The following is a 19,720-nucleotide window of genomic DNA, read 5'->3' as shown; positions in this document are numbered from 1 at the left end:
ATTAAGCGGTTTACTATCTTAAGGTTAGTAGACGTAGGAAAAGCTAGGGCGTAAGAACCTATAAGAGGATGCCACTATTACACTATTATAGGAACGACTACGACTAACGCACTACTTGTATTATGTTTTACTATCTATAAAACGGCACTCCTTCTTATACTTAAAGTAATAGGAGTAAGGTATGTCTGTGTTATACCCGTTTAAGGCGATAAAAGCCTTTAAGGTGTTACGTTCATTGCTTTTCTATAAGTAGGGTTTCTTAACACGACTTAATATAACGTTAGGACATAATAATGTAGGAGGGAAGTTATAACCTACTACTAAAAGGGAATTTAGTGGCCTTAAGGATAAGACTAATAGAGGAGGAGTATAATGTTATAAATAGATAAGAGTGACATAGGGCGGCCTGAGAAGGAGGCCAGGCGGGATGCCTGTAGGACGCCTGATTAGGATAGAAAGTCATATGACCACGATAGGCTTATAGGGTCACTATGAGCCAGTGAGCTAAGAAAGGATCACGACCTTAGTGTGAGCTAGTGATCCAGGTAGTATAGTAGAGGATAGGAAGGGTATATAGGGAAGGGGATTCCTAGTAGATAGTTAGACTAGATCTCTACTAATTAATCTAAGTAATAGTTCTACTATTAGGAGTAATCTCCTAAACGTGACTTAAGCTACGATACTGCTCATCTGCACCTGTGGTGCATTCAACCTGACTCACTTCCTAAGAAACAGATTTACTGTGGATTAGAGAAGAGTCACTGTTACACTATAGTTACTAGATTAGTATCTATAGCCACTAGGTTAGTAGCTATTACTACTATATTAGTATTCTTACTATTAGTAGTGGATATTATAAAAATTAACTACTTATAATCTTAAAAGTAACTTACTAAATAGGACTAATTAAAATATAATAATAGTTTAATCTTAATCTATAGTTAGTCTATTTCTTAAGTAAAGAGTTAGTTTAAATATATAAGTATATATAAATAGTTATTATAATATAAGTTATATTAAGAAATATCTCTTAATAGTAAAACTATTACTTAGATTAATTAGTAGAGATTTAGACTATCTAACTATAGGAATACCTCCTCCTTAAGTACTTATCTATCCCTCTACTATAACTCTAGATTAGAAGGCTTAACCTTTAATCCCCTAAATCCTATTCCTAGATTAATAGCTTAATAGCTTAAGTCTTTAATCCTAAGGAGATTATATAATCTCCTATCCTTTTAGTGGCTAGTGTAATAAGCCTTCGCCTGCCTCTCTTAGCCCCACCTACACGTCTTACAGTATTCATAACACTACTCTTTACCTACTATACTACTATTTAGAAGAGAGAGTAAGTATAGGCTAAAGCCTTTATAATTTTAGATTATTTATAAAGCTATTATACTAAAGAAGGATAAGACTTATAAGAGTAGTATATTCTACTTAGCTACCTCTCTTAGTATCTATTAAAGTAATCCTAATATTATAAATACAATTTAGTACTAAGTGAGTCTCTAGTAGGCTTTTATATAGTTTAATTACTAATCTATTATAATAATATCCTTTCCTATTTATTAAAACTTCAGTTATTCCTAATGTAGGAAGATCCGTTAACTACTAAAATATATTGTGGTTCGTTACGATGCCGCTTATATTACGTATTGGGTTTGCAGTAATGCTTTGGTGGGAGTGGATTAGGAGTTATACGAAGTTTAGGACTGTAAAAAACCAAATGCGATAGCTAAGTCTAACAACCAAATAACTGTTTCTTTATCACAATAAATGGATTGCCTTCATGCTAGCCGACCAGGCGATCTCTCGAAACTAATACATTCACGATGAAGGGTTCCTCCTACATTGTTAGGTGTGCTGCCCTGTCAAGTGTGGTATCCAGCACCACCTTAGGTGGTGCAATTCAAACTGCCGCAAATAAGTGGCACAGACAATGATGTTAGTAGCGCCATGTCTGGCCCGCCCCACGAAAGGGGAGAGGGGTCTTCCATACGGTTGGTAGACTTCGTCTTTACCATTCCCTCCCTTCTTCAACATCTTGGAGTCTGTCCAAAGGCAAATCCCGACTCTACTCTGTCTCTGCGCCATGCTACCACCGTCGCCCGATCCGCAGACGCGCGAAAACGAACCCGAAGGAATCGGGCGCAAGAGACGTCGCATCGTCCAGGCCTGTGAGGAGTGCCGAGACCGGAAGCGCAAATGCGATGGCGGGAGGCCCGTCTGCGGCGCCTGCTCCCGTAGACCGGGGCAGAGCTGTGTCTGGAACGATGATCGGAACACCAAAGGCTGGAGTAAAAAGTGCGGTTTGACCCCAGCAGCGAGGAGTGACGGTAGCTAACACACACCAGCTACGTTGAGGGTCTGCGCGCACGTATCAGGCAGCTGGAGTCGGCGATGAGCACATCCTCGGCCGACACAGTTGATCAAGCAGCGCCGTCCGATGCCAACCGCATCCTCGACCACGCCGACCAGCCGACATACCCGCCGGAAAGCCTGCCCACCGCGATGCCCACGCTTCCGCTCCTGGGACCGCAGTCTGCATCGCCCCCGGTACCAGCCATGGGCGGCTCGCCGGACATGATGCGCGGTCGGGCGGTTGGCGAGGCGGCGTCGGAACCATCATTACGGGGTCCACCTCGTGGCACCGACAATTCGAGCAACGGCACCGATGACGGTGAGTTCAACGCCATGGCCTCGGACAGCAGTGAGACCGGCATGGATGCCATGGGCGTGGTTCGGTGCGCCAACGGCACCAAGGGCCGCGCCCGGCGCTCGTCGGGATACTTTGGCCCATCGAGTACCTTTAGCCTTCTGGATGACGCGTACAGCGCCATCAACGGTCGGCCCAGGGGGAAGGACTCGCAGGACGGCGGCGGGGTGCCGATGACTCGGGGCAAGCATAGGCACGGCCGTGGGGGTGGCCGGGGCGCGGACCCTGGCATCAGAAGCCTGAATTTGAGCGTCCCGCGACGAGCCGAGGCGGATGAGCTCTTGGAGAGCTACTGGACGTGGGTTCATTCCCTGTACCCGTTTCTGCACCGGCCATCGTTCGACAAGCGTTACCGATCCATCTGGGCCGGCAAGGGCGATAGTGAGGAGCTCGACGGCGGCGGAGGAGGCGTGACAAGCTACTATGACGACGTTGGAGATGGACTCTTCCATTGCTTGCTGAATCTCGTCTTTGCCATGGGCGCGCCATTCAACGCGGTCATTCCCTTCGAGGACCGCGACACTGTGAGCCGTACCTTTTTCCGCCGCGCCAAAGTGCTCATAGACCTAGACACGCTCGCCTGCGGCAGTACCGCCATGGTCCAGGCACTTCTACTTATGTGCCAATATCTCCAGAGCACCGATGAGGCCAGCAGCTGCTGGAACACGGTTGGCCTGGCGGTGCGGGTGGCCCAGGGCGTCGGACTGCACCACGAACCTCAGTGCTGCTGGAACGGTCACTGCGAGAGCGGCCACAGCCAGCTCGAAGTTGAGATGCGCCGAAGGACGTGGATGGGAGCCATGTTGTTTGACCGGTGAGTAGACGACGCCTTTCTCAGATGCCATATCATATGCAAATTGCCCTTCGGGAGAAGAAGAAAGAAAGGAGCGGTTCTGATGACAGTTCTGCAGCGTCCTGTCCATGACCTATGGGCGTCCTCTCATGATCCACCCCAGCCTCACGCGCAACCGCCTGTTCCTCCCTCTGGCAATCGACGACCAGTACCTCACAGGACCGGGGGAGCCGCCTGGCCAACAGCCAGCGGAGACGGTTAGCCTCGTAGAGTGTTACGTCGCAGCCGTTCGACTCCAGGACGTCATTGGTGAGCTTGTCATGTCGTCCAACTACATAGGCATGGGCAAACAAGATCGCCGTGGCATGGAGGGCAGTGGGCCAGGAGGACGCTGCAGAGAGAACACAGCATACAGGCTCTGTGTGGGCGACTTGGATCTGCAGACCATCCTGGATATTGAGAATCTGCTGGTCGAGTGGCGCGAGAGCCTCCCAGAACACCTCTGTCCGCAGTCGTTCAAGGACGGGCGTGCCGCAGCTCTTGGTCAGGATCAGCACCGAGTGATGTTGCTGGAGCGCCAGGCAAATGTGCTTGAGGCAAGGTATGATGCCACCATTTCCACCCACCTAAGAGCCTATCGGTCTCTCCCAGAAAAGAGGCTGAAAACCCCCCTTACAGATATCTTCATGCACGCTTAGCGCTTTTTCGGCCGGCTCTATCACTACTTTGTAAGTCAGTGCCTAAGCCGGGAGAGAATCCTCTCGATACCCTCACGGCAAGAGACAGGATGAGCTGGGCCATGATGACCAAGGCTGCCGACCTGTGCGTGTCAGCGGCCGGAGACCTGACCAACGCTATTACCGGCAACGCCGACCTTGGCTTCCAACGTCTTCAGGCGCCTTGGTACAGCGTATTCTGTGAGTACATGACCCGTGCGAAATGAACGTACCAGTCGCCTCTAACACACCGCTTCCAGATGTACACAGCTGCGCCATGGTTCTGCTACTCGGCTATCTGTGCTCGCCCACTTACATCTCGTGTATGGATGAGACTTCGCTCATGGAGTCCTACAACCGCTGCCTCTCCTTCTTTGAGGAGAGTCGTCCACACTTGGTATCTGCTCAGCGTTGCAGCAAGGTGCTCCAGCTGATCCAACAACAAGTGTTTCGCTATCGTAATGGTATGTGCCCCCTATCTCTCCAAACTCATACATACGCCCCATCCCAGCCACCCTTTTGGTCGTGGTCTCGGGAAAGGGTGCTCCCTGCTCAGCGGTGCCTGACATTGAACAGGCCCTCAAGAAGGAAACTCTTTTGGATTTTTGGATCTCCCATTTGACATGCTTCGTGGCGGTCCGGCACCCGTCCAGCCGGTCCCGCCACTGGGTGACCCGCGTGATGGCCAGCCTATGTTTAGCCAGACTTTCCCTCTCGAAGATGTACAGTTTGACCAGCTGTATGCGGGGAGGATATTGAACGATACTTATGAGGCGACGTGGCTACCGCATCTCACTTTCTAGCGTGCTGTCCGAGAAACTGAGAAAAGACGGGTAAGATATGTACATTCCACGGCTTGAGTCAAGAGAGTTATGAAGGAAGCGTGCTAGTGGACTCAGAAGAAAATAATACGTCAAGCTTTAGCTATTCATGAGCCGTCCTTTTCTATTATCTTCCGGATGCTACCCAGATCAGTCGGTGCCATTTCCTCGAGCAAACTGTGAGATCCGTCATCCACAACCTCCGCCTCGCCTGTCCTATACACCCCGAGGGCCGTGCCACCAGGATACTTGCCCTGCTCGACTAGCTCCTTGATCCTGGAGGCTATTTCTGCCGGCTCCATCAAGGTCGAATCAGGACTCACATTGGCACTGCCATCCATGACACCTTGCAGCAACGGGGTTGCAACAAGCCTATAAATAAAGACAATCAGGCACTGCTACCCGCGAGATGTGCGCTGGGGTTTCCTAACTTACCCTGGGCACACGCAGACAACCTTGACATTGGCCTCTTGCTCCGCCTTGGCCAGGCTCTTAACGAGGCCGACGACGCCGTGCTTGCTGGCACTGTATAGGGGCGTGCCAAAGTGGCCGTTCGTGCCGGCAATGGACGATGTTACGACGACAACGCCCTTCTTCCTCTTGCCAAGAAGCGTACGGATGGCTATGCGCGTGAGCTTGATGGGGTGGACGAGGTTAATGTCGAGTACGGTATATTTGCCGGTCTCAGAATCCCCCCAGAAACTTGATCGAGGCTATGCGTGCTGTTAGAACGTGGGGAATTGGCGAGGATCATGATGAGTAGCTAGAGCACAAGGATGGGTCATGTCTCTGCACTTACATTCTCGCCGATGCCGGCATTCGCCGCGTAGACGTCGGGAACGTCGCCAAATGTCGTCTCAGAAAAGGGAACGACAGCCTCGAGGTCCTCCCAATTGGTCACATCGCACTTGAGAAAGGCGACGGAGTCCTTGTTGGCTGCGGCGAGCTCTTCGGCGGCGGGGGTGAGTCTGAGATCGGCAATGACGACCCTTGCCCCCGATGAGAGGGCCTGTTTGCAGAACGCCAGGCCGATACCTCAAGGCTTGTTAGCTGTCTTGACGGGTGTTTTGTTTAGTTTGGGAATACAGTTGTCATCCCCGGTGACTAGCACAGCTATGCTGTCTTACCTGATCCGCCGCCTGTGACCAGGACGATCTTATCGCTTAGGGGGAAGTCTCCAACCATTTTGTTTATCGTGAGAGAGATAGACAGAGAGAGAGGGAGAAGGAGGCTATCAAAACCGAATGTTCGTCTTCCCTAGGGCGTCTGTTGCCCGACAGACGTCCTGCGAATTTAAAGCATGGAGCTGCTCGGAGTGATACCCGCCCCGTTCAGTGAATGAGCCGTACTCCGGACCAATTTAGAAACCATGACCTCTCGCTTGAGCTCGCAGAGTCTGAACTTGTGGGGTATGCATACCTTCCGGGGGCCTAGGGTGCGAGGAGACCATGTTGGTAGTTGTTCTGACGGGTTGCCATCCGGGATTCTTGCCCCGCACGCTTCTCTGGTTGCTAACTTGGGGATGCCAGCGATGTCGTGTGCGGATGTGTTCCGCTAGCGCATAATGCGCAACTAGTTCAGATTCAACCACACGTGCTGTGAAAGCTGACTGTAATGGGAGCCTATTGGATTCCCCACAAACCCCCAGAATCTCCTTCAATGGAGATTTGAGGAATAGGGTTTAGGGAACATCCCGGGTATGAAATGTGACCTGGACGTTTCACAGGCAATAGGGGTATAAATATTCACGATGCTCTTCTGCACTATTATTGTCACTTGTGTCACTGTTCTTTTCATGCCTTTCCTCCTCTCCACATATCCTCTGATGGGCGAGAGACGGACATTCGATACATCATCACACACACACCGGCTTTAGGGCGACCCTCCAACAAGAGAACCAGACTCTTCCAGCATCAAAGATCTCCTCACCATGCCTGCGCCCAAAGAGCTGGTCCCCAGGGTTCTGGCCGAGGGCCTGTACTTTGGCGAGTCACCGCGGTACCGTGACGGCAAGCTGTATATCAGTGACATGACAGGGCGCAAGATCTACGCCATTGATGAGCATACAGGCAAGAAGGAGGTGTTCCTCAACATGGAGAACCAGCCAAATGGCATGTGCTTCTTGGACGACGGCTCCCTCATCTGCTCGTCCATGTTTGACGCCAAGCTGTACCACGTTAAGGACGGCAAGTCAACTCTGTACGCCGACATGAGCCACGTTATGACGGGCTACTGCGGAGACATGGTCATCGATAAGGCAGGGAGGGTTTTTCTTGACGACAGCGGAGCGCGCGTGCTGCATGGCGAGAAGCCGGGCCCCGGTCGCCTTCTGCGCATCGACCCGGACCGGAGCGTCAACATTGCCGAGGAGAAGATTTTCTTTCCCAACGCGCTTTGTATCAGCCCCGATGGAAAGTCGCTCTACAATGCCGAGTCATTTGGCTACGGCCTCCTAAAGTTTGACCTGGCGGAGGACGGGACCCTGAGCAACCGCCAAGAGGTCTGGACGCCTGCTACCCTGGCGGGTGAGAGGGGCGCGTCGGCTGAGTCTATGATTGGTATTGACGGCGGCTGCATGGACGCTGAGGGAGGCATCTGGCTCAGTCTGCTAGCCCTCGAGCAATTTGTGCGTCTCGACCCGGACAGCGGAGAGATTACGCATCGCATCAAGGTCTCCGGCCACGCTGTGTGCTGTACCCTCGGCGGCGACGACGGCAAGACGCTATTTCTGGGTGTCAACTGGACACCGCCGGACGAGAACCTGTTCAAGGCCATGGTGGCTCTAAAGACGCGCGGTACCGTCTTGAGTGTGCGGGTGGATATTGCCCACGGTGCGGCGCGTCCTTGAGAAGGAATTTTGTGGTTGCCGACTGCTGTAGCGTACAATATGTAGTCTCATGAGAATATACTCTGTCATCTAAGTGGAATACAGCGACGTACCAGATCAAAAACTATGCAATGATGCTGCGGCGCCGCGAGCTAGGTTCAAACAGCCAAAACCACATCCAGCGTTCTTCAACTATCCAGTAACTTTCGCAACTCTTGTCTGCTCTGTAGCAGCTTTGATCTTTTTGGAGACTGGCATTACATCTGACCCTGTATACATGCATCTATCTTCTCATACTTCTGTTTAAAAAACCTTGTCTAAATGCGCGTTGGTCTATCTCGAGTCAATATGAGGCGCGAGGAAAAACAAAGGGGGGTAGGAGGGTAGGAGGTCAACGTGTTCGTCTACTCGCCTCTGTAATAGTATTGTAGCTAAACAACTATGGCTGAAAGTTCTTGTCGGACTAATGGTTCGAGTTGGACTCAGCATCGCTGCTATCGCCGGTCTCTCCGCCCATGGCGCAACCACATCGCTCTTGCTCTGACCTGTCGGGAAGATGCCAGATGTCACCGTTGGCGCGCGAGCCGGCTTGGATGATTTCGCACCTCGGCTTACGGATTTCCTGGAAGGCCGGGAGAACCTTGGGGATATCGTCCAGTCTCAAGGCCCGGCTGATACATTCGGCCAGCGCGGTGCCATCCTTAGTCGATGTGGCCGCTCCATGGGCTAGGTAGGGCAGCATAGCGTGAGCAGCGTCGCCCATGAGGATACCCCGTCCACTCTTGCCCAGCCACTGGGGCAGAGGTGGGATATCTGCCAACTTCCACCCGAGGCAGTTTTCCACTTTAGCTAACACCTTTTGTATTGTCGGATCAAAGGTGCTGTAGTGCTGCTTCATCTCGTCTCACTTGCCCGGCTCGTTCCACTGGCTTACAGCAGCCTTGCCTGGATGTGACAAAACCAAGTTGATTGGTTGATTAATTGATTATATAACGTCTATATAGTGTAGGTCTAGGTTAAGCAAAGAGATATGCTAGCTATACTCTACGGATGATCGTAAAACAGGTATTCCTTTCTTATTTGTGGTAGTGTAGATCTATAATATAAAACTCGTTTATAGCCCCTAAAGCTCTATAGAGGCTAGTATATAAAAGTAAAGTAATTAGTAGTTCTAGTTAATTAGAAGACTTTATTTATTACTTTAGCTAGTTATTAGTTTTAAAGCTTAAATAGAGTATAATATTAATAGTTTCTTTATTTATAATATTTTAATTAAAATTTTAATTAATATAGGATTTATATAAAATATTTATATACTTTTATTACTATTTATATTACCTTTGTATGTATTTTATATATAATTATCTAGTTTATTAATTTACATAACTAATTTTAACTTTTTTAACCTTCTTTTTTCTTAATATCTTAGTTATCTTCATTCCTAGTATTTCTACTATTAATTTCTCTTATATAACTTGATAGTATTGAACATTAAGTATAGGCCCGCCTCTAGGTGAGGTGGCTCGAAGGGGGGAAAGGTGCTTCCCCGGAGGTCATCCGCCGCCCGTTTCTTTGCGGGCGTATAAGACTTTGGGGCGACGCAGTAACAGCATGTAGCGCTATGTGTACTTTCGCGACTTATTGACCATGGGTGCCTCATCATTATCATGGCAGGCTGTAAGCGACATCTTTGCGCTCATCAAGGAAGCCACCGCCGACACGCAAGCTGGCTTGCCATGTGCCGGTGTTGTCATTGTCGGTGACGGCCAAAATGTAGCTCAAGAGCTCTTCCACGACGTCGACGAGAGTAAAGATATCTACTGGCTGGCCTCATGCACTAAGCTTGTCACATCTATAGCATGTCTGCAGCTCGTCGAGAAGGGTCTTCTGTCGCTCGACGACGCCGATCAGATTAAGCGACTCTGTCCCGAGCTGAAGAACATTAAAATTGCGACGGAAGACGGCCGCCTGGTGGACAAAATGACCCGAATTACCTTGCGATCGCTTCTAACGCATACATGTGAGTATTCATGGAGCGTATGCGCTCATACTGGAGATGTCGTGCTAATTGCAGTGAGAAGCCGGGTTTGGGTATTCGTTTCTCAGCCCCGCATTGGAAAAGTACACCTCGGACAGGCGCAGGGCCCCATTCGATGAGTTCTCTGGCTCAGAGACGGAAATGCATCAGCCGTTGGTTAATCAACCTGGAATGACTTTCCAGTATAGTGTAAGTGGATGAGCTGTCTGCACGAGTGAATGGTTGTCGCTGACGGCGCCTTGGCCAGATCTCCCACGATTGGGCTGGGATACTCGTTCAGCGGACAACAAGCCTTGGACTGAACGAATACATGCAGAGGACCATTTTCAAGCCTTTGGGAATTACACGTTTGACAATGTTTCCCGACGAGAAGCTCCAGTCCCACCTCGCCGGCCTATGGCAGCGCGACGAGGCCGGCCAGCTCAGTCCACGCCCATTCCCTCTATCCAGGGCACTCGACGCGGATCGTCGAAAGGGGATGTATAATAGTGGTGGTGCAGGCTTATACGGTAGCCTCCGAGAGTTCTCGAGTACGTCACCAAGCTTCCCCCTATATTCCTTCTGTCGGCTTACACGGCGTCGTTAGAAATCCTCGTCGCGTTGCTCAACAACGGCACATCGCCCACGACCAACGAACAAATTCTCTTGCCATCCACAGTGAAGGACCTGTTCACAAACCAACTGCCGGAGCAGCCAGACTTAGCTCGCCAACCCCTGCCTACGTGCAAGTCGGACCTCGTGTACCCTGCCCCGGGATTGTATCCGCTGTGTCCGCCGACCAAGCCTCAGGGCTGGGGCCTTGGCGCTCTGTTATCACCAAGTGTCACTGGCCGTTCCGACAGTACCGCTCACTGGGCCGGACTCTCAAATGTCTTCTGGTGGTGTGATTGGGAAAGGGGGGTGGCTGGCTTGGTGGGATCTCAGGTTCTGCCCTTTGCAGACCCCAAGGCGGTCGAACTCTGGGTCAAGGTTGAGACTAAGGTGTATGAGGGGATCAAGAAGAAATAATATAGTTATGCTAAGTTCTTGGGCCGTTTCAGTGCCACAATGGCATACATCCAGGTCACCTCAGGCACATGTGTTCCTGGATGGTGCTCTGTACAGTTAGCCACAAACGCCCGCAGGCAGGTTGGGGGTAGTAGTTCCTGTAACAGTTGCACCGGAGTACAAAGCAAGTTCATTTCGTGTGACATGGCTCATCTACTCCGCAGTGGATACAAGAATACTAGTGAGAAGGTGTGGATGTTCTCCGTGTGAATAATCATTCTATCCCAATGACCGATCTATTGCGACGCCGGAGGACTACTGAGAAGCACAGACCCATTGACAGAACCTTGCTTCCGCCATGGCTTCAAGCCCACTCTTCTGATGTCAGTCATGAGATCTGGGGAAAGCCACCCACACTTGCTCCCTGCTCCGGCTTTGCCCCGGTCGCTACCCCGACCACATGCGGAAGCACATCCGCTAGTGTGAGACCTGCATACTACCACGAAAGGATCGGCTTGATGGTCTGAAATGTGGTATACAAGCGTCAGAAGATGTCCGGGAAACATGCCAATTGGATGGGTATAACAAACCCGTCCTGATTTCAGGTCCGCTAGGGCCTCGTCGAGGCATTCGGCGGGGTACGTCTTGGATATTCTGTCAATGGGAAACCTTCCCTCTTGGTACAGTTGAACTAGATGAGGAATGACCTGTCTCATAGTAATAATCAGCTTACATGGACACGATCTATTGGAATGACAGACCCTGGTGAACCCACCTTTTGAGGGTCGGCGTAGCCCTCAATGACCCCGATCACGCGCTTACACGATGTTAGTAGGTCCAGCGCATTGAATTGTACATCAGCTGTCGGGGGCGGAACGCCGACGAGGGCCAGTGTGCCGTCGTGAGCTAATGCCTTGAATGCAGCGTTGAGCAGGAATGGTAGTCCCGTAGTGTCGATGATCTTGTCGACGCCGCTTGGGAAGATGGCCCGGATAGTAGTGTTGAGATCCTTGGACGACGACGTGTTGATGGCGTGCGTCGCTCCCACCGAGAGTGCAAGCTGCAACTTTGCCTCGACAATATCCAAAGCAATAACAGCCTTTGCTCCGCTTTCCTTGGCCGCCATTATGGCCGCGAAGCCGACGGCCCCGGCACCTAGAACTGCCACTGTGTCCTCGGATGTCGGCTTAAGAACATTAAAGACGGTGCCTGCACCCGTCATGTAGCCGCACGCCAGGGGGGCCAGGACGGCGAGGTCTTGCGGGCGCGGCACGTCAATCTTGACAACAGACCGCTGGGCGACGACAGCCAGCTTGCTGAGGGACGACTGGCCGAAAAACTGGCCGTGTACGGGAGTGCCATCCGGAAGGCTGATGGGTGACTTGTTGTCCTTTCCTAACCGCGGCGTAAGAAAGTTGGTCTCGGTCGCCTTGACACAAGCTCCGATGCGACCCTCGAAGCACGGTCGACACGCGTAACAGTTGTGAACCGAGAGCAGAACGGCATCGCCAGGGGATAGAGACTTGTTCTCCACCGCTGCTCCGACATGCTTGACGATGCCGACACCCTCGTGGCCGAGAACAGCGGGATAGCTACCCACAGGCATACCGCCCTGCTGCACAACTATATCCTACGTAGTGGCAAGTCAGTCAACCACTGGCTTGCTGAAAGTCGGCATACCCGTAGGATGGTTGCTTACCGTGTGGCAGAGACCCGTGTACTTCATTTCGATAAGAACTTCATCGTCGCGGACCTCGTCCAGGACAACGTCCCTTAATACAAAGGGAGCGCCGAGCTTATCCACGACATAGGCGTGCGTCTGGAGTTGCTTGAGCTCACCCATGATGTGTTTTATCGGTTTTATGTCTAGATGTGTAAGTCGGCCAATCACCGGGTTGGACTGGATTAGGCGAGGGGGAATACTCGATATTAGTACTATACAGCCAGTGACTTAAGTCCCGGATTTGTGCGGGAGCAATAGCAAGTCCCCGTCACCATATACTTTGCGGGAGTGATTCCGTATGTCTAGGTGTGCAAGTCGGCCAATCACCGGGTTGGACTGGATTAGGCGAGGGGAAATACTCGATATTAGTACTATGCAGCCAGCGACTTAAGTCCTGGATTTGTGCGGGAGCAATAGCAAGACCCCATCACTATTTACTTTGCGGAAGTGATTCCGTGTTCCATCCCTATAGAACAAGGCTTCTTGCGGACCTGGCCCTAGTCACATCGGTACATAACACATGCAGCGAGGGGGAAACGTTGCTGACTGGGAAACAGAGTAAGACATTTTGATTTCATATCCCACAGTACTTATACGACCCACAACTAGTCACGTGCGAATGAGTAGCTATAAAACGGCGAGAACGTAGCGAAGAGCCACTGGGGGAGGAGTTCCCTCCTCCAGTGATCAATAAAGTCATTACTGGGAACTATTTGCTATTTTCTGGCTACGCCACAGCAATATTATTGCTGTCTCTCCTTCCACCTTCTTCGTGCTAGCCGCATTCTTTGACAGTACTGTGTGTCTTAGGACACCACACTTTCAATCTATCTACCTGAGACGCGGGAACAGAGCTAGGGCGTTATGTCGGTTGACCTTCTCGTGCATATTGGGCTCGGCAAACTTGTACTTGTCCTGACGAGTGGTGTGGAAGCTAATGATGTCATTGTTGGCGTACGGGGTGTCGCTGCCGTACAGGATGTGGTCCGGCTTGGCAAAGGTCTCGAGGAGGCGGAGCACATTGTCGGATCCAGCTACCGCTGTGTCGTAGTAAAAGCTGCGCATGTCCTCGGTAAAAGCGGCCATTTCCTCTTCGGTCTTGCAAAAGATGCTGGCCGGGCGAGGCCACAAGAAGGGCAGCGTGCCTCCAGCGTGCGATAGGATGATCCTGCAGTTGGGGTTGTTACGCACTGTCTTGTTGTGCAGCATGTCGAGGGCCGTTTGGGTCGTCTCAAACGGATAACGAATTACAGGCTGGGACAAGCCGCTGATAAGGTTGGTATCGACCGGGTGTGTTGGATGAACGAAGACGACGGCCGAGCGGCGGTTCAGCTCAGCCCAGATATCCTTAAAGTCAGGATGGCCGAGGTAGTGGTTGTCCGTGCCATAGCGGGTAAAGAGGGTAACGCCATCGGCCCTAAGCACGTCGAGCGAATAGGCAATCTCCTTAAGGGCCAGTTCCTTATCCAGGATATTAGGCAGCGCCGCTAGGAAGCCGTACCTCTTGGGGTTCTCGTCGCGCAGCTTGGCCGCAAACTCATTAGCATCGCGGGCCAGCTTGGCAGACGCCTGGGGGTCCTTGAGGATACAAGCTCCGGGAGCAGTAAGGGAGAGGATCGATGTTGTGATGCCAAACTGCTTTTCAACGGCCGCCTCGGTATCCGCGCCCCATTTGGGGATCTCCCAGCCTGATGGGTCACCACCGGAGACCATGAGGACTGCAAGAAATAGCTTAGTTAATGCAAGGCGCGTACAGGGGTTTCGGGGATCATTGTTTCCTTACCCTCGCGGTAGAAGTCAGGCACAAAGTGGTGGTGGACGTCGATTCTATCGTTGGTACCCATGATGAAGATGTGTATAGCTGACGTGAAATATTCTAGAATGATGTTTTGACAAGTTCGGATGTCTTTATCTTCCCACTAACATGGAACAAATCCAGCGCCGCAACGCAACCATTTGTACCCCATGGTTCTCCTCCATGATCCCGGATCTTCTCCGCAGCCATGGGTTCATTCCCCGGATCCCCGCAAGTAGTTTCCAACCCCGGAGCCCGCCACATACTGTCCGGGGCGATCGACCAGGGGCCACGGATGCTCTTCCGTACATACATTTTTTTCCGGCTCTGCTTCCGGTCACTGTGAACAGGGGCATAGTACAAAGCTCGCATGTACAGAGACTTTGAGACACGATAATGGGAGGACTTGTCCCCCTCCCTTAACTAGAAACTCTTTCGCACGTTGCCTCACGTTTACTATCAACTGAGCTGTCATCGTTCACGCTCGCTATTACAATGGCCGAAAAGAAGTGGCCCAGCTCCTGGGACGTCGTGATTGTCGGTGCTGGTATGTCCGGTATCAACGCAGCCCATCACATACAGAAGAGATTGCCTCATTTTCGAGTTACCATCCTTGAGGAGCGCAGCAGAATCGGCGGCACCTGGGATTTCTTCAAGTACCCTGGGCTACGCTCTGATACGGATCTACACTCGTTTGGCTTTGGATGGAGGCCATGGAAAGAGAACCGAGCCATTGCTGACGGTCCTTCCATTGTGCGGTACCTGGAAGATGCCGTTAAAGAGGATGGCACATACCACCAGATGCAATTCGAGACCCACGTTGTCTCCGCCAGCTGGTCGACCAAGTCTCAGTCATGGCACATTGCTGCCGAGAAGAGCGGTGTCAGCGTCAACCTTGATGCCAGATTTATGATCCTGGCCACCGGATACTACGACTATAAGGAGGCGCTTCGTCCCAATATTGCCGGTCTGGACAATCCTCAGTTCAAGGGACAGGTCATCCACCCCCAGTTCTGGCCCGAAGGCCTCGACTACGACGGCAAGGATGTCGTTATCATCGGCAGCGGCGCGACAGCGGTTACGATCCTACCATCCATGGCGGAGCGTGTCAACTCGGTGACAATGCTTCAACGCAGTCCGGCTTACATTATGTCCATCAACAACAAGACGGGCGGCTCATGGCTACACAAGATCCTGCCCCAGAGTTGGTCTTTCAAATTGGACCGACTTTTCTTCATATGTTTCACGGCGTGCGTCTTCTACTTTTGCCGTCTATTCCCTGTCAGATCCCGTGCCATGCTCGAGGGTGCGGTGGCCAAGCAACTGCCTAGTCATGTGTCTGTTGATCCGCACTTCCATCCACGGTACCAGCCGTGGGATCAGCGCGTGTGCATGGCGCCAGATGGGGATTTCTTCAAGTCACTGCACTCTGGCAAGGCCGCCGTGGAGACGGGTGTCGTCAAGGCAACAACCGAGGACTCTCTCATTCTCGACTCCGGGAAAACACTCAAGGCGGACATTGTCATAACTGCTACAGGTCTAAAGCTTAGGATCGGAGGACATATCAACTTCTCTGTCGATGGTAAGCCCATCAACCTTGCTGAACGGCACGCGTGGCGCTCGGCTTTGCTGCAAGACATCCCGAACCTCGCGTTCATGCTGGGTTACGTCAACGCCTCGTGGACACTTGGGAGTGAGGTTACGTCTGAGTATATCTGCCGCATTCTTCAGCGTATGGAACGCAGTGGGAAGACGAGTGTGGTACCGCGGAAGCAGAAGCAGCAGGGCGTCGCTCTCAACCCCCAGCCCATCTGGAATCTCGCTGCAACGTACGTCAAGGAATCCCAGAGGGAAATGCCAGTCTGTGGCCATGTGGGACCGTGGAGGGAGCGAACAATCTACTTTTGGGATCTGTGGCAAGCTAGGTATGGGTCCATTACCGATTGTCTGGAGTACTCGGTTGGATATTAGGGGGCGGCAGCAAGAGGACAAACGTCGAGAAATTGTAGGATCCTGCTAGACATTCCCCCCAATAGTAACGTCTAGGCGAATTGGACTTGTCTATTTGTTTTCATTCTCTTTTTGTCTGGACTTGCACGAGCGTAAACCGGCTTGGCTGTGCGGTCTGGCGGAAGCTGCTCCGGAGGCCCCAGGCCCGGACCCGAATCCGCCTCCCGCTTCTTCTATAGGAAGCTGAATTTTGACATAGACAGGGGTCCCTGCTGCTGAAGGTACCTATACAGAGGTATTATCTTGTTATAGGCTTCCTTATAGGCGTGAAGAAAAAAATAGTCCTAACACGCAATTAGCAGTCAACTAGACGGTAGTGAGGTGGCATACGAGATAGAACACATGGCTCTGGCTGCTTGTCTGCTCCTTTCATGCAGGCCGCGACTGTTCCTTTCTCCGCACTACCCATCTTTCTCCATTCCGCCCGGGGTCGGAGGACTCTCGCGACTGACGAGGCTCTCCTCCGGGATACACGATTATATTCGCAGTCCCACACGCCCTAACTCTAGTCGTCTTGCCGGTTTTCCTTATGAAGCTTGAATCATTAGCTGCCTCATCCGCATCACGTGTCCTCCGCAGCGAGACTGACCCGAATACTCCCGACGTTGTGCTATAGCCTCACTAGGAGAATTGCCCATTAACATCTGCCGTCTACAGCGTCCTTTTTAAGCTCCTTAATCCAGACTTAACCCTATAGCTAACACAACAGTAGCGATTGTGAACCACGCCTCGCTAGGTTAGAGCACCGCCAAACCCCACGTACCTTGGGAGATTACCCTAAGGTGACCCTAATAGCTACCCAAAAAGTTACTATATAGGGCTATACTTAGCTATAACTATTATATAATAGCTTAGTTTATCTCCTATTTTATATTCCCTTTTAGTTAGGAAAGTAGAATAATATAATTTAGTTCTCGTCTATTAATATTTACTTATATTAGCCACCCACTATGAGACTATACTTATTAAGGACTAGCCCTACAGCTACTGCAAGTAGGCGTTAATATAAAGTTAAATTGAATAAAATTAATCTATAATTAAGTTCATAATTAGTTATATACTATTACTAGTTAATTATATATTAAACTATAAGTATATATTTTTAACCTTTATAACTTAAATAAATAATTTATTAGAATCTATAATAACTAGTTAATATTTTCTTAGTCTAATAATCTTTATTTTAGTTTTAAACTAGTAGATTTTATCTTTAGTAAGTATTATTTAGACTTATTAGATATTAAGTTACTTTTTAATTTTCTACTATATTAGTTATATTATACACTTATTAGTTAAGTATTTTATATAATAGAAGGCTTTTATTAGGTGCTTTTATTAACTATAGAAGTATTATTTTTAGTATTATCTTTAGTAGTTTAAATAGTAGTTTATATATTAATAAATATATTATATAAACTAACTATAACCCTAATATTTATTAGTTAAAATATATATTATTTTCTATTATTCTAGTCTTTTTCATAATAGTCTTATACTTAAGAAAAATCCTCTTTTTAACTAATAAATAATTATAATTATTAGAGTATTTTCTAAGATTATTCTTATAGACTCTTTTAATAGTACTAATATATAACTATATAAAGAGGTTAAAGAATATAAGAACTATAAACTAATAAGAATAGAAAGTATATATTATAATAATAATATTTAAAAAGGAATTTATTAGTATAGTAGCTACTATAGTTATTAATAATAAAAAGCCTTTATTTAAGTACTCTTATTAGCTTTATTTTAAAAATAAAGATTATAATAAACTAATAAATAATAATAATAGGATTTATTTAGTCTTTTATAGAAGCCTAGAAATACTAGTTTTTAAAGGGTTATAATATATTAAGAATCTACTAGTATTAAATATTCTTTCTATTAAAAAGTACTAATAGATTTAACTTCTTCTTTATAACTAAAATATACTTAAAGATTATACTCTAAAGTAGTAATTTAATTATCTATATAGAGTAATTCTTTTTTATAATAACTTAACTATTAAACTATTCTTTTAAAGCCTTATTATAAACCCTATTTTATTTATCTTATAGTAGTTATAAAGAGGGATATTAATAATCTATTTAATACTAAAAAGTTTAAAGAAACTCTAAATTATATAAGTTAAAGCCTTATAAAAATATTAGAAATTAAAGTACTTACTTTTAAATATTTTAACCTCTAGGTTATACTTTAAAAAACTATATAACTAGTTCTTTCTAAGATTATAATTATTACTATTTACTTAGTAGAGACTTAAAGTAATCTTATAGACTTACTTATAAGTAAGTAGGTTATTAAAATAGTCTTAAATTAGGATCTAGAAAATAAAATATAATTCCTAAGTAACTATAAACTATTATATTAACTTAAAAGTCTCTTTTTATAGTATTCTACTATTTAATTAATACTAAAGTACTACTTAAAGTATAGACTAGTAAATTACTATCTTTTATATACTTATAGAAGGGTTAGTTATGCTAAGACTCAACTAATGGGGATGTCAGTGTCCAAAGCAAGGGGCTCAGGGGAGTTTGCTGAAAGGGGAAGGACCTGCCTCTCAGCTGCAAGGCAAGAGAGAGTAGGTCGAGGTTCGACTTGTCATAATTGATGAATCTTTTGTTGACATCCCTGAACATAGAACGGAGAAATAACGCCGGCAAAACAACATCCTACAGCGAATAAAGTTTTACGCCGATGGTTGTTTGGTCCATCCATAAGCCAACAAGCCAACAGGCGACAGACGGCTAACAAGCACCTCTAAAAATACGGTGAACGGGAGACCCTGATGCTGGCATGGTAAGGAAGCCTGGCTAAACCGAGGTAAGGCCAGTAGAGCTAGGGAAGCAAAAATGAATAAAGTAAGAATGAAATGAAGTAAAAGAGTGCTCGCCATCCCATCTTACCTTATGGGGCTGACCTCTTCGCGCGGGGCGTACCTCGTTCAGCAGTTCGCCTCATGTTCCGAATAGAAAACCTTGGGCAATCTTGGGGAATCGTCAAAGGTTCCTAAAGGATCGCAAGAGGATTGAAATCGTAATTCGACTAGACAAGTATTATTAATATCCGCGATTCAGAATAGTAATATTGTGATCTCTAGCAGGGCTTACGCCCCACCTGTGAGATGCGGCTTCATCGAACCCGGACTTCGGCCACGGATTAGGTGAACAAGATCGTCCGGCCAATGACAGAAAGATGCCTACAGAAAGATCAACGCGCGTGAAAATGTCTGCCCTGGCCTGATTGTGTGTCGGTGGGGTACCAAACCTCGCCACCGCCTTGCCG

The 19,720-nt window shown here is 48.7% G+C and overlaps 8 protein-coding genes across 8 annotated transcripts; 4 read left to right on the top strand and 4 right to left on the bottom strand.

Moving 5' to 3' along the window:
• Window positions 1-2,095: 2,095 nt before the first annotated feature.
• Window positions 2,096-5,031, top strand: ISF_09171 (Transcription factor; the record flags this gene model as incomplete). Its single annotated transcript, XM_018852774.1, has 6 exons — window positions 2,096-2,307; window positions 2,358-3,533; window positions 3,631-4,113; window positions 4,191-4,429; window positions 4,489-4,692; window positions 4,805-5,031. 6 exons carry the CDS (start codon window positions 2,096-2,098, stop codon window positions 5,029-5,031), a joined length of 2,541 nt encoding a protein of 846 aa, XP_018700088.1.
• Window positions 5,032-5,156: 125 nt separating this feature from the next.
• ISF_09170 (NAD(P)-binding domain protein) lies at window positions 5,157-6,234 on the bottom strand (the record flags this gene model as incomplete). Its single annotated transcript, XM_018852773.1, has 4 exons — window positions 5,157-5,421; window positions 5,485-5,762; window positions 5,849-6,084; window positions 6,177-6,234. The coding sequence occupies 4 exons, from the start codon at window positions 6,232-6,234 to the stop codon at window positions 5,157-5,159; spliced, it is 837 nt and encodes a 278-aa protein (XP_018700087.1).
• A 745-nt stretch (window positions 6,235-6,979) lies between these two features.
• ISF_09169 (Six-bladed beta-propeller, TolB-like protein) lies at window positions 6,980-7,897 on the top strand (the record flags this gene model as incomplete). The annotated part of the gene is made up of 1 exon (XM_018852772.1): window positions 6,980-7,897. One exon carries the CDS (start codon window positions 6,980-6,982, stop codon window positions 7,895-7,897), a length of 918 nt encoding a protein of 305 aa, XP_018700086.1.
• Window positions 7,898-8,339: 442 nt separating this feature from the next.
• Window positions 8,340-8,774, bottom strand: ISF_09168 (Monooxygenase, FAD-binding protein; the record flags this gene model as incomplete). Its single annotated transcript, XM_018852771.1, has 1 exon — window positions 8,340-8,774. The coding sequence occupies one exon, from the start codon at window positions 8,772-8,774 to the stop codon at window positions 8,340-8,342; it is 435 nt and encodes a 144-aa protein (XP_018700085.1).
• A 749-nt stretch (window positions 8,775-9,523) lies between these two features.
• ISF_09167 (Beta-lactamase/transpeptidase-like protein) lies at window positions 9,524-10,922 on the top strand (the record flags this gene model as incomplete). The annotated part of the gene is made up of 4 exons (XM_018852770.1): window positions 9,524-9,896; window positions 9,958-10,103; window positions 10,162-10,444; window positions 10,501-10,922. The coding sequence occupies 4 exons, from the start codon at window positions 9,524-9,526 to the stop codon at window positions 10,920-10,922; spliced, it is 1,224 nt and encodes a 407-aa protein (XP_018700084.1).
• A 475-nt stretch (window positions 10,923-11,397) lies between these two features.
• On the bottom strand, window positions 11,398-12,744 carry ISF_09166 (Alcohol dehydrogenase superfamily, zinc-type; the record flags this gene model as incomplete). Its single annotated transcript, XM_018852769.1, has 4 exons — window positions 11,398-11,424; window positions 11,492-11,608; window positions 11,677-12,531; window positions 12,601-12,744. The coding sequence occupies 4 exons, from the start codon at window positions 12,742-12,744 to the stop codon at window positions 11,398-11,400; spliced, it is 1,143 nt and encodes a 380-aa protein (XP_018700083.1).
• Window positions 12,745-13,455: 711 nt separating this feature from the next.
• ISF_09165 (Amidohydrolase 2) lies at window positions 13,456-14,468 on the bottom strand (the record flags this gene model as incomplete). Its single annotated transcript, XM_018852768.1, has 2 exons — window positions 13,456-14,342; window positions 14,408-14,468. 2 exons carry the CDS (start codon window positions 14,466-14,468, stop codon window positions 13,456-13,458), a joined length of 948 nt encoding a protein of 315 aa, XP_018700082.1.
• A 446-nt stretch (window positions 14,469-14,914) lies between these two features.
• ISF_09164 (Flavin monooxygenase-like protein) lies at window positions 14,915-16,390 on the top strand (the record flags this gene model as incomplete). Its single annotated transcript, XM_018852767.1, has 1 exon — window positions 14,915-16,390. The coding sequence occupies one exon, from the start codon at window positions 14,915-14,917 to the stop codon at window positions 16,388-16,390; it is 1,476 nt and encodes a 491-aa protein (XP_018700081.1).
• Window positions 16,391-19,720: the final 3,330 nt, after the last annotated feature.

This window comes from Cordyceps fumosorosea (assembly GCF_001636725.1).
Source record: "Cordyceps fumosorosea ARSEF 2679 chromosome Unknown scaffold_42, whole genome shotgun sequence".
NCBI lineage: Eukaryota > Fungi > Ascomycota > Sordariomycetes > Hypocreales > Cordycipitaceae > Cordyceps > Cordyceps fumosorosea.
The sequence above is the reverse complement of the archived record's forward strand: the minus strand, read 5'-3'. Positions and strand labels throughout refer to the sequence as shown.